Source organism: Phocoena phocoena, chromosome 3, assembly GCF_963924675.1.
Source record: "Phocoena phocoena chromosome 3, mPhoPho1.1, whole genome shotgun sequence".
NCBI lineage: Eukaryota > Metazoa > Chordata > Mammalia > Artiodactyla > Phocoenidae > Phocoena > Phocoena phocoena.
In genome coordinates this window covers 90,185,602-90,200,056 of record NC_089221.1, presented here as the reverse complement: position 1 = coordinate 90,200,056, position 14,455 = coordinate 90,185,602, and the positions used below count along the sequence as shown (strand labels likewise).

The window sequence follows — 14,455 nt, the reverse complement described above, 5'->3', positions numbered from 1 at the left end:
GTATTACCTCAAACAGATTCTCAGCTGCCTTCCTGCTTCTGAGTCTTCCTACACACCTGCTACCGGAATAATTTAGATTTAATATTCTCTTAGCTCCCTTCCAGGTCTAAAATTTTCTATGAAATTAATTCTCCAACACTGGTTTTCTCAAGCAGCTTCCTGACATACCCAATAACTTCGAATGGTTCACCACCATCCAACTCATAACTCTTCCCACTGGCTCTCAGGAAAATTCACAATCTGATCCCAAACTACCTGCTGAGTTTTCCCAATTACTCTTTATAAGCTCCAAATATTATAAATCAAACCAACCTCCTTACTTCTCATTGTGCCAGGCTCCGAGCCTTCAGAAGCATTGTACTTCACACTAGGAATGTCTTTTCTCCTTTCAAAGTCCTACCCAATCAGAAAAGCCTAGCTTCTGTCCCATGTCCTTTGGTCAGTTGGAGCTAGGCCATTACACGAACTTAGTTCTGAATTCTCTTTAAGGCCTTTGCCCTTATATTAAGAATATAAATTAAGATCATGGACTCTTGTTTTATTCTTAGTTCCTTTATACCCAGAACCTACAACAATGCCTTATACATAACAGATACTATATAAACCTCTGTTCATTGGTAATAGTTAGCATTTATTGAGCATTTGCTACATGCCAGGCACTGTTCTAACTTTTTTAAATTAACTCTTCTAAAGAATAACTAAATAACACTCAACTGTCTCTAATTGTTTCAGAAATGGCAGTTGTGTCTCCTCAAATAACTAAGAAGCTCTATCAAAAAGCAAATAATATATCTGGCATGTCTATCACAATTTCCATAGTACCTAACGCATAGTGAGTCATCAAATATATGCTGGCTGTAGTACAACGAAAGATCATTGAATTACAGGACAGCAAGCATGTCCCAGGTATGCTATGACTAGTTATGGGACCTAAGCCAAAAAACCAAAACAAAACTGCTGAGGTCCAGTTTACACGTCTGTGTCCTTATCTGAAAAATCAAAGACTAAATTACCTAACCTTGGAAGGGCCCTCCAGGGCTTCCCTGGTGGTGCAGTGGTTGAGAGTCCGCCTGCCGATGCAGGGGACACGGGTTCGTGCCCCGGTCCGGGAAGATCCCACATGCCGCGGAGCGGCTGGGCCCGTGAGCCATGGCCGCTGGGCCTGTGTGTCCGGAGCCTGTGCTCCACAACAGGAGAGGCCCCAACAGTGAGAGGCCCGCGCAAAATAAATAAATAAAATGACTGAGGAAGGGCCCTCCAAAAATTCTATGACTCTTTCCTATTATGACTTTTCTGGGGAACTGATGACTGCTAAGAGAATGACTACCTCACTGATTCTAAAAACAGAAATTCAGGACTTCTTTTATGTAGAAAATAATTCTGAGAATGATTCAGACTGTCAGGCTTCCATCCTCTAACGCTCCACAGGTAAAAATGTTGCCACAAAGGCCAGGACCAATAAATTCCAGATTCCTCCACACCTGCAGGAGGGAAAAGAGGGTAAAGCTGCAAAGTACACCTTCAGGCCCAATGTACAGCTTCATCCTGAAGAGGAAGAGCTTCCCATTACAAAACTAAACACCATCAGACCTGGAAGAAACATGTATTTAGAAGAAAAAAAAAAAAATTGGCAAGTTTCCCGGCTCTCCAGACTCCTGATTCAGGACAATAATGTTCACTGGTAGGATCACGTCTCATTTGGGACCTGCTCTGCCTTTGCAAAAAGCATTTGATTTTGCTGGACTTCTGAAGGCAACTACCTGCAAAGGAAGCCAGTGCAGAAATCCACTTACATGTGAAAAATGCACACATGCATATATTTGAAAATGAAAAAAAGAAACCACTTAAAAGTTGCACTCAATGAGACGCATTACACTCATTTTGTTCAGAGGAAGTGCACTACATTTTAATGGTGACAGTAAAGTCTTTGAGGACACAAACGGGATGGTGGCCTGTGCCACAGGAATGATGAAAGTCACACATAATCATTAAGAAGCATGAAGAAGGATCAAAATTAGCAGGAATTAATTACTCTTGGATAACCAGAGTAGCACAGTGCCCCTGCAGACACCCTGGTAGTCAGTTCTTTGCCTTCAAGCTGAGCAGTCATCGGGGTCCCAGAGATGACTGCCAAGTTCCGGCCTAGATCTATGGTTTTTGCAGAAGGTACCTTTTGCAGAAGGACCTGGGCTCTCCTTCCACGGTACTAACCAACCCAAGGAGTCAGATTAGGCTCTGAATTCAGCCCATCTGTGAATTACAGCAAATCCAAGACACAATAAAGTCATGGTTTGCAATCTCAAGACTATGGATCAATTTTGCTTAGTTCATGCCCTAGAACCCTCTGTCCCAGATCGGTCCCAGAGTGAGAAATCTTCAGGTGATAGAAGGGAAACAAATTAAACATGTCAAGCACGCCCGTGCTCTAGCACAGAAGTTCCCCAAGGACCCTTGGAAATCTATGAAACACAAAGACAACACAAGTTTTAAACCACACTCTCAAAACACAAACTAAGTTTGAGTAATGCTTACCTAATAACCAGTTTACGAGAACTTTGTTTTTAATTAACCCACCTCTGCTTCAACAGATCTAACCACACTATTTGCCTCCAATGTTAATAACAGAGAAATACGGTTTAAACCAAGGGTTGGCAAACTTTTTCTGCAAAGGGTCAAACAGTAAATATTTTAGGCTTTGTGGGCTACGCTTTCTGTCGCAACCTCTCAACTCTGCCCTTGTAACACAAAAGCAGCCGGAGATGATTCGATTCACAGAGGAATGAGTGTAACCATGTCATGACATATTTAACCATTTTAAAATGTAAGAATCATTCTTAGCTTGTGGCCCTACATAAACAGGTGTCAGGCCAGACTGGGCCCACAGTTAGCTGACTTCAGCAAAGTTCAAGACCACAGGCCTTCGGACAAAAGGGAAGGAAGGAGAATATTTGCCCAGAATTTCATTCTTTTCCTACCCCTACCTCCACCCCCTTTCTTTAAAAAGGCTGTTTAGAACCAAATGAAATGAACAGGAAGGAAGTCTCCATCCACTTTATTTTCCAGTTTCTTTCCCTGCTTTTTCTAATCTCAAAAAGGAATACAAAATGCAGTAACCAGAATCATCAGAATTAGCAGAAATAAAACAAGTAATACACTGAAGAAAGTAAATATCTTGCCTGAGAAAGCTTTAGACAACTCAAATTATTTTTGCATATGCCTTCCATACTACCTTATTACTAATCAATATATCTTATTTTCCTGTGTTAAAAGGCAAGGGGAATAAATCTAGACTACTGTTAAACTCTAACTAAGCTTGCGGAAAGTAAAACGTGGTCTATTTACTATCACTTGACCAAATGCTTTTCTCAGAATAATAAGCATGGTCCAATTTTTTTTAAATTAAGTTTCACTACAATAATCTTCCATTTTGAACTTCCATATGAACATAATCTACCCCTGTATTTTCTATAACATAGTGCAATGTAGAATCCTAAAAATGTAAGTGAATTTGGGGCATCTAGTGAAAGGATACATTTCAGTCATCAAAAAAATGCTAGTTATCCTTGAGTAGTAGAATTAAGCCTTTTGACTTAAATACAAGACATGACACCATAAAACTCCTCGAAGGGAACATAGGCAAAACAGTCTCTGACATAAATCGTACCAGTGTTTTCTTAGGTCAGTCTCCCAAAGCAATAGAAATAAAAGCAAAAATAAACAAATGGGACCTAATCAAATTTATAAATTTTTGCACAGCAAAGGAAACCATAAACAAAACAAAAAGACAACCTATGGACTGAGAGAAATTATTTGCAAACAATGTGACTGACAAGGGCTTAACTTCCAAAATATAAAAACAGCTCAAACAACTCAAAAAACAAACAACCCAGTCAAAAAATGGGCAGAAGACATAAAGAGACATTTCTCCAAAGAAGACATACAGATGGTCAATAGGCACATGAAAAGATGCTCGACATCTCTAATTCTTAGAGAAATGCAAATCAAAACTACAGTGAGATACCACCTCACACCGGTCAAAATGGCCATCATTAAAAAGTCTACAAATAACAAATGCTGGAGAGGGTGTGGAGAAAAGGGAACCCTCCTCCTACGCTGTTAGTGAGAATGCAAATTGGTGCAGCCACTATGGAGAACAGTATGGACGTTCCTCAAAAAACTAAAAATAGAGTTGCCATATGATCCTGCAATCCCACTCCTGGGCATTTATCCAGACAAAACTATAATATAATTCAAAAAGATACATGCACCCCTATGCTCACAGCAGCACTATTGACAACAGCCAAGACAGGGAAACAAACTAAATGTCCATCTAAAGATGAATGGACAAAGAGGATATGGCACACACACACACACACACACACACACACATACACACACACGACTATTACCCAGAAATAAAAAAAGAATGAAATAATGCCATTTGCAGCTACATGGATAGACCTAGAGATTATCCTACTAAATAAGGTGAGTCACAAAGAGAAAAACAAATACCATACGATATATGTGGAATCTAAAATATGACACAAATGAACTTATCTACAAAACAGAAACAGACTCACAAACATAGAGAACAGACTTGTGGTTGCCAAGGGAGAGGGGGGAAGGGTTGGACTGGGAGTTTGGGACTAGCAGATGCAAGCTATTATATATAGAATGGATAAACAACATGGTCCTATTAGATAGCACAGGGAAGTATATTCAATATCCCACAATAAGCCATAATGGAAAAGCATGTGTAAAAGAAGATATATATATATACACACACACACACACACACACATACACATATATAAATGAATCACTCTGCTGTACACCAGAAACTAACACAACATTGTAACTCTACTATATTTCAATTAAAAAAAAAAAGAATTAAGCCTTTTGATCACTCCTTCCTAAAATGCAAAGTGCTAACAAAGTGCTATGGGTATAAAGAATAGGCCTTTGGCTAGACTGCAGCCAAAGTGGTTTTCAACAGGGTTGATTTTTTTTTCCCCCAAGGGACATACAGCAATGTGCGGAGACACATTTGGTTGCTACAAGTTGGGGAAAGGTGTTTCTGGCATATACTGGGTAGAGACCGGGGATGCTGCTAAACATCCTGTGATGCACAGGACAGCCCCCCACATCAAAGAATCCAGCCCCAAATGTCAGTAGCAAAGAGTTTGTGAGGCAGCCAAAGGTAGAGATGTACACGTTTAAACTAGCTTTCTTCAAGGTTGATCTTTTCTTTAGATATAACGTGTTAAATTTACAAATTTAACATGAAATATTTACTAGATACCTACTATGCACTGGTCTGCACAGAAGTATTGCAATACAAATAGCATTACCTTAAATACACTGTCTCACAGAAAAGCTACATTGTAACCTCAAGAGACTGAGTGTACTCAAATCAAATCATTTACTTCCTCCCTATCACAAGGTAAATTCAGCAATACTCAAGCACTAGGTCTCAACTCCATTTCAGAACAATCGTCCCTCAAACTTGTTTGAACCTAAACACAGTTTCAACCTTAAAATTAGCAGCTTTGGTGTAACACCTATAACTGAAACAGAAACCCCTTTTAGCTAAAATGGTCTACACTTCCTCTCCTGATCAACTTACTAATCACAACTGTGAAAAGAAGCAAAATTTGCTCTTTAGAGTTCCTCCTCCTCTCTTCCACATGTACTATAAAAGCTGATCTACCAGGAATATGACCACCAGGACGGAAGGGGCCAAAAACGCAATGAGGCCTTTATAACCCAGCAACCAGAGATTATATCCCAGCTGTTGAATATCCTCCCATTTTCTTACAGATCTCCATGGAAGTGAGGGAACAACAAGGGAAAACTAAGACTGCTGGACTCAGAAAACTAAGAGTAAAAACAGGGAATCAGAAGCAGCTACTGAACTACTCTTTCTAGGACAATCTCAACACTTAGTCCAGTCTGTCAAAAAAGGCCAAAGTTTAAACAGCTATCACCAAAAGCAATAGCTGACTCAAAATAAAAAACAACAAATAAAAGTGGTAATTTTAGTCAATGTTTTGCCCACAGCCCAGATATCCTTTAATGCTAATTAATGAGTCACAGAGAAAATCCCCTTCAGATAAACAGGATTGCAACATCTCCCAAGCAAAAGTATTTGTTTAGGTCCTGACAGCAGTGCTGGTCTGGGAATAACACATTCAATTCAATTTAAAAAATAATAAACTTAAGCCTTCAGACCAGATGCAGTCATGACTGTCTGTCCTAGTTCGTGTATAGGATGACTCTTGAGTCTTAGTGAAACATGCTGGCAGGAGGAGTCCTGAAGGACTGCTGGACTCCACTCCGGAGGGGGTGAAGGAAAACAGCCCTTTTCAGGGGCTTTCATGTTCTTGCACTCATTTCTCCTAAATCCCTGGTTGTCACCAAGGTCAAGGTCAAAGTTCCATCACTTCCCAAAAGTCACAGCTCTCAAACAGTGTACCCCAAGGAATGAAACAAACTTCCTTCTACACACCTGCACAAACCCCAACAAGAGCTATTGTTTATAAATAGAGTGCACTGGAGTGTGGAGAAGCAAGAAAAATCGTATTTTTCTATTTATTATTCTTAAGATTCACAGATTTTTAAAAGCAAGAAAAAACAACTGGGGGACTGAGGTCAACTTTAATTAAACATATACTGTGTTGAACACTTAAGAAAGTACTAGAGATGTAAAGTGTTTAAGCATGTTTTTATATGTGTATTATATTTTCACAGTAAAAGTTAAAAAAAAAAAAAAACATAAAAGTCCCCACCTACCAACATCTTTCAATTAAATACTTAAAGGCATTCACACTTTCTCACTTGATAAATGTTTTCTGGGCACCAAGATAAAATCTGAACTTCACTTTCACATTCTCCATCAGTCCCGATCTCTGAACTTTCAAGGGTTAATATGAATCGCTATGACCATATGCTATACTAGTTATTTAAAGATCGATCATTTGTTATACAAAACCTGAGTCATTAATTCTGCAGATTCAAACATAAGACATTAACAAGCCATCCTCTTATACACAAAGTAGATAGTAAGCAACTTGTGAAATCGCTTGTAGGAAGTGATGAAGAATTTCAGAAAGACCTTAACAATGTTTCTCCTTTCCATCTGCTCGAATTCTTACATTACCTCAAAGCACCTTCAGGGCATTAGGCCCTGGCCAGCCTCTCATTCACAGTGGAATTTTTATTAATTTTTCTAGCTGAGATTTATTAACCCTAAAATACACACAAGCTAAAACAGACAAAGCCACCTGTTGCCTCAAGGCCTCAAAGGAATTCCTCCTGGAAGCACAGGGGAAAGCCTTCCAAGGACTATCTCAGAGGCAGGCAGCTGCTCCAGGGTGGGAGAACCTAGAGCACCCAGAGTTGGGCCCACTTCCACCCCAGAGTCTGGCCAAGTGGTGGAAAACACACTTGGGGAGGAGGCAAAAAGAAAGAAACCCAGAATAACAGCAAATAGACTGCTCTCAACTGAAGACGGTTTTAAAACATATCTTGTTTACATGATGGACCATGTAAGGTTCCATGTTAACTGGAAGGAACTAAAATGGACAATTCGGAGGAAATCAATCCCTTTCTAGAGAAATCATTCTACTAGACACCCAAAATGATTTATAGTGACTGACTAGCTTGGCTCTATTAAAACTAAGGAATTCAATACCCAAACTCATCAAAGAAATATAATTTAGTGCAACCTAGCTTTGCTATGCTTGGTGTTCTCATCAGATTAAGATTTACATAGGAGTTAGGAGTAGTGAAAAAATAAAAATCAACTCAAATGCTAGGATGCTATGCTGCATAATGGTTTTCATTATAATGTTTAGCTCTCAAGTGAGCTAGAAGACATTCTGGGAGAGATATAAATCTCAACCATTAAACGTTTCATAAAAAGGAGCACATTCGGTGGTCTGGAACTGAACCTGCAATATCTCTGAGGTATGCCTGTACCCTATGACCCAGCAATTGTACTCCTGGGCATTTTTCAGAGAAATGAGGGCTTATGTGAATGTTTATAACGTTCATAGCAGTTTTATTTGAAATAAACTGCCCCAAGTTGGAAACTACCCAGATGTCCTTCAATGGGTGAATGGTTAAACAAACTGTGCTCTATCTATGGAATACTACTCAGCAATAATAAGGAACAAAAGAAAAATGAAAAGGTAATAACATCAGCAAAAAATAATAAGGAACAAACATGTAACAACCTGGATGCCTCTGCAGAGATTTAGACTGAGTGAAAAAAGCCAATCCCCAAAGGTTGCACACTACATGATTTCACTTGTCATTCTTGAAATGACAAAATTACAGAAATTGAGAACAGGTGAGTAATTGCCAGGGGCTAGAAGGGAACAGGGACAGGAGGAAAATGGTTGTGGCTATAAAAGGGCAATGTAAGGGGTCCTTGTGGTGATGGAAATATTCTGTATATTGACTGTATCAAGATATAAATATCCAAAGTGTGATACTATATTATAGTTTTGCAAGATGGTACCACTGGGGGAAACTGGTAAAGGATACATGTGATCTCTGTATTATTACTTATACGTGCATGTGAATCTACAATTATCTCAAAATCAAACACTTAATTTTTTTAAAAAAGGCTTAAAAAAAAAGCAGCACATTCATTAGGGCTTCATAATAAAAACTCCTTTAAAAAAAAAAGTCATAAGCTAAGGAGCTGCAGAGCATTATGCTCTATTTTCCACAAGCAAGTTGGGGGACTAAACAGTAGGCAAAGGATTACTAAAGGGGGCAGTACAGCACAGTGGCTGAGAGCTCAGACTCCAAAGGCTGCCTGTTGAAATCTCAGCTCTTAGCTGTGTGACTCTGGGCAAGTTACTCTCTCTGTGTCTAAGTTTCCTCACCTATTGGGTGGTGATTGTGTGAATGCAGTTTACCATGTAAGACTAAGACACACAGGCTGATATCAGACATACAAGAGTTAGGCTTATACAGCATTTATCCAGTCCACCTGCGTGGGGATTCAGTGGCTCTCCAAAACTAAATCAGCAAAGGTGCCTTTTGCACCGAAAAGCCAGTACTGAAAATCTGAGAACGGCAAACTTAAGTATAAAACGTTCCACCTTCCCAACCCTCTCCCCTTGCACACAAAACAGAATATACACAGGGCCTTCTCTTCCAGCAGCCACTGTCACTTTCCATTAAATGCTTTATGTTGTAAGCAGAACTTCAGCCCCTTGACAAGGACTAGGGCTGGATATTAAAATATTGGAATTGACTTCGCCTAAGACGTCCCAGTAACCAAATGACTCACTCACTTCTTTAGAAACAGTAAAATGTCAAGGTTGCCAGAGAACCCCAGCCCCAGATGTGTGCATAAATCATTGAGAAGTGTTCATTAAGCCAAAGCCAAAGGACATTACTCAAGATAACACTTTAAGTAAAATCTATCAGTTTTTATGGTTTTTCCTGTAATGGAGAAAATTCGAAAAAATAGGATTACTGGGGGGAAAATCATAGTAAGTTAAGCCCCAAAATTGTACAACATATTTTAAAAAGGCTTAGAATTCCTCCTCTTGCTCTGGCTTCAGAGGGTTTACCCTTCCTCCCTCCCGTGCCTTTTCTTTTTAACTGTTTTATCCAATCTCATCAACAAGCACTGGACAAACTCTAAACTATTTTCTCTATAATACTACCTAAAAGCAGAAGCTTTTAAATTTTTTGATACATCTGTTTACAACCAGATTTTTAATATCTCTCGTCTGCAAAGCATTTTGAATGCTCTGTATTGATGACACCATCCACAAAGGGGTCTTTTTTTCACTTTCATAATAATTCAGGTAAAATTAGTAGTCTAATTTCATTAAACTCAAGCTTTTTGTCCTAGCGTTTCACAAGAACAAAAGGCAAGAATATTCTTTGGTCATTTACACTGTCACACAAAAGAAAAACAAACAAAAAAACACCAACTTGTTCACGTCCTACGTTTCTCTACCCTTGAATGAAGTAGTTGATAAATCAGCTTGTCAGGGTTTTGAGTTCTTCGGTTCATTCATTACAGGGGATACTACCCAGTACCCAGTTTTACTAAAATTTCTGGATCGTACAGGTCATTGGCAAAGAACTTGAAACAAATTGCACACGCGGTATATCCTCCCAAACAGAACCGATTGTCTCCGTTTGCTTATTTTTAGTAACTTGAGATAAAAGACTTAAGACAGGTCGTTTTCCCAACTCGTTTGACAATTTGACCGCGGCCTCGGGACTGAGCGCCCCATAGCTACAGGCTGGAGTATAACAAGCGCTTCCCCACTAGGCTCCCTCATCCGCTCCAAACAAACCCCATGTAATAGCTGAAGAATGACGACACTAAAATCAACCCCACAGATTCATACCTTAGACAACACGGAATAAACTTTTTTTCCTCAAGCGACAGTGCAGTTTAAATAAATAAATAAATAAATAAATGTAACACCCAGATGGGGTTTGTTTGATCCATTCCCGCGACTGGGTGCGCGCAGAGGGTAAGTGCAACTTAACCCTGTGTGGGCCTAGGGGCTCACCAACAGCTGTCAGTGGGCGCTGCGCCGGCGAGGGAGCGCCTCACGCCGCGCCGGTTCACTGGCCAGCAGGTGACCACCCCAACAAGCCCGGGTGCGAAGTGCGGAAACACGGCCACTTCCCCTGAGCGCGATCCGGCCACCGCACGCCGCCTGGTACTTTGTTAACTCCGCGCGCCCGGGATGAGGTGGCTGCGGAGCCCATGCTGGAGGAGGATCCAAGCCTCCTCCAGTTTGGCCTCGCCCTGCCGGAGCGCGGAGCCTCGGCGGGAGGGAGAGGTCGCGGAGCACCGGGTAACTACAGGCCCCCACCCCTACCCTCTCGGAGCCCCGCGTTCCCACTTCCTCGTTCCTTACCTGGGGAAAGGAGCCCTCGCGGCGCGGGCTCTTGGGGTAGTCTAAGTGACCCCGGTCCAGCATCAGGTAGAGCGAAAAGATCACCACACAAAAGATAGCGCTGCCAAACACGGTGAACTGGCGGCTTAACTTCATTTTTCCTCGATAGACTCGGGGCCAGGGCACTGTCCTCACCCGGAGGAAGAGACGGACTGTGGACTCCTGGAAGCGGCCGCCGGAGGCTCCCTGCTCCTGGGCTTGTGCTCTCCGCGCTCTCCGCTGCGGATGCGGGTCCGGGCGGCGCTCCGCACCTTATCTCCGGCGCCACCACGCGCCCTTGGCCTTCGCCCCGGCCCACCGCCCTCCCTGGGGCCGGGCGTCCCTCCTGAGGCGGGATTCGCCTGCAGCCCGGAAGGAGCCCGCTCAAACTAGATCTCGAGTTCAGCGCCGGCACCCGGCAGGGCGCGCGGAGCAGGCGGAGGAAAGGTCGCTGTCTGGACTTCCTGCCACCGTCGCCCGACCAAGTCGGCAGGAAAAGTTTTCTCGACCAGGGCAGGCGTGTCCTCTTCACCCAGGAGGTGCGGGCTCGGCGGCTCTAGGCTCTGCGGCGCGGAACTGGGTCCGAGGAGCCGTGGGGAAAGAAATCAGGTTGGGAGGAACCGGGCCCCACAACTTAGCGCCGGGACAGCCGGGCCCGCCCCCGTGGCACCGCCCCCGCCTCCCCCGACAGAGCCCCTTCCTGCTGCCGCCGCCGCCGCTGAGGCCGGGCCGGGGTGCACCCTGGGCGCGGGGACGCACGGGTCCGGCAGGAGTTTCCTCCGAGCGCGCGTCCGCCCGCCGGCGCCTCCCGCCCCCCACCGCCCTTTTCGCTCAGCTCTCGGACCCGGGCTGCGCTCGGAGGGCTCAGGGGGCGGGCGGCGGCGGCGCGCGGAGGAGGAAAAGGAGAGCAAGGAGAGGACCTTCCCCGGAGAGAAGCCCGCTCCAGCTGCAGCCGCGAGTCCCCTCCCTCCCTCCCGCCCCGCAAATGCGGAGATGGCGGCGGCAGCGGCGGAGAAACGCCGGTTCTCCAGCGCCACTCGGCGCTCCTGCACCGCCCGCCACGAGCAGGAGGAGACAGCAGCGGTGCAGTGGCCGCTGGGTCAATAGGCGCCGGCAGCCACGGAGCTGAGCAGGCGGCGGGCCCCGCCTCCTCCCGACGCTCCGGGATGAGGGGGCGGGCTCCCCGGCGCCCAATCACAACGCGCCGCTCGCAGGGCCCGCCCCGCGTCGGCCTGCCGGAGCCCCCAGCGATGGGAAGACCTCAGACTGCTTTTGTGACCTGGGAGGCGGTATTGCTCAAGTTGAGGCCGTGAGAGACCCTGGGGCGCCAGCAGCCCAGTTCTGCTGCGCTTTCTCCCCACTTCCTTTTCACTGCCCAGGTTTCCTGTCCTTGCGGTCCCAGGCCTGGGGTGCCTTGGATGGAAACTCGGTGAGGAGAAGGGGGCTGCGAATTCTCTTCAGACTCATCTTTTCCTCCGCGGCTTTTGGTGACGTCTGGGGAAACCTGAGGGAAAGGAGCCTGCCGAAGGACACTCCAGACAGGTGTAGACGTCTGGCTACAAAAGTCTGTGAGGGGAGCCTGCTTGTGCCGGTTATTGATTTATTGCCTCTCAACTCCAAATTCACCCTTTTTGACTGCACTGTGAAAATGGATCTGGGCCTTTTAAAGTAAGTTTACCTTTGCCAGCAGGGGCTGAAGCTTTGTCCGTAGAGGATGTTGAAGAGACATTACAGGAAGAAAAGTATTTTGCTACCTGGTTTTGGTGCCTTGGTAGGCAGGCTCTTGCAGCATACCAGACTTGCTCCAGGGCCGAGCTCCTATGCTGCTCAGGGGCCAGCGGTTTCTTCCCACATCCCCAAGTCTAGTGATTTTGTAGTAGGGGGGCTAAAGATAGACACTACCTCGTGTATAGCTTTCTGGGCACCCTGGAGGCAAGATCTGTAGCCAGTTCCAGAGGGCCGATTTTTCACAAGGTGTGGCACCACAGTGATTTCTCTGCCATTCAGTGAGCCAGGCTGTGCCCTCTCCAGTAATTTTTGGATCTTAGCCCTGGGAAGGGCTGGGGGAGCTCTTCTTTGCGACCTCTATCTCCTAGTCCAAGGGTTAGTTATAAGGTTAGCTCCTTAAAGCTGCTCTTTCTATATTCTCTAGGGTTCTCTTACTAGTGAATATCTCGTTATTCCAAAACCTTGTTATAGTTAATAATTCTTTTTATTAAACTGTATTTGTAGTCCCAAGAGATAGACCTGCAAAGATAGGATTAGGAGTTTGGTTTGATTGGGCCTTTGGGCTTGAGCTCAGTGCTGAGTTCCTTGCCAAAGTGAATTAAGACGCTAATAATTCATAGTACATGGGGCATCCCAATTAACCAGTCATCTGTGGCTGATTGTAGTGAACTACCAAGTTCCTTGGAGCCCCAAGTGGCAGCTACACTGGACAGTTACGGCTGTAAGGTAACTATAAGGACTATGGTGTGAGATGTATTCTTTTGAGTTCCTTTGAATGCTTTTTTTTTTAAAGTTTTTACAGTTTTATTGAGAAATAATTGACATACACCACTGAATAAGTTTAAGGTATACAGCATGATGGTTTGCTTTACATATATTATAAAATGATTACCACAATAAGTTTAGTTCTCATCCATCATCTCATATAGATACAATAAAAAGAAAAAAAGTTTTTTCTTACAATGAGCACTTTTAGGACCTGCTCTCTTAACAATTTTCCTATATATTATACAGCAATATAAACTATCACCATCATGTTGTACATCACATCCCTAGTATTTTTTTTAATTGTAGTTTATTTTTTTATACAGCAGGTTCTTATTAGTTATCTATTTTATACGTATTAGTGTATATATGTCAATCCCAATCTCCCAATTCATCCCACCACCACCACCCACACCTTGATTGCTTAAAAAGAGAAATGACAAGCACAGTTCCAAGTTATGGTATGAGAACCAGAGAGACAGACTCCATACAATTCTAAAGGAAGCTCTTATTGATTGTAGCAACAAAATGATATTACTGAAAATCAAAACACAAAATTTTAATTTTCACGTTACTGAATTACAACTTCTGTTGAATTCATGGATGTGCAAGTTTCTCATGTAAAAGTTAGGGTGCTGTAAAATAATAGGATCCCCAAACTTGGAGTGGGTTAGACCCACATGAAACTGACAGTCTTGAACCCCCAAGTCACTCTGAGCCTCTCTTACTAGTGGAAGTAGGTTGCCCTTCAGTTTCTGTAGAGGTAGGCTTCCTCTGCTTGAAAACTCACCTGGGGCAGATGCCTTGAGAGGAAATTCACATTCTCCTCAAAACCCACAGTAATCACCCTCTACTACAGTGTACTCACAACTAGGATCAAATTTCAGCATCTGGGGTATAGATGCACACTCTGATGGAGGAAGTAGTAACTTACACACCAAAGTAACTACAAGACTTTGATAATATATAGGCAGAAACCTGGAGAACGTGTGGGAGTGGATTCTGAGGGTGTTAGACCATGGAGGATGGAATGT

At 43.5% G+C, this 14,455-nt stretch overlaps 1 protein-coding gene across 1 annotated transcript in view; it reads right to left on the bottom strand.

Annotated features, from left to right (window-relative positions):
* MAN2A1 (mannosidase alpha class 2A member 1) overlaps window positions 1-11,045 on the bottom strand; it is a 159,968-nt gene extending 148,923 nt beyond the window's left edge. The window contains exon 1 of the mRNA XM_065873309.1: window positions 10,911-11,045. Coding sequence (XP_065729381.1) covers window positions 10,911-11,045 — 135 coding nt within the window. The remainder of the gene's footprint in view (window positions 1-10,910) is intronic.
* Between the last annotated feature and the right edge of the window lie 3,410 nt (window positions 11,046-14,455).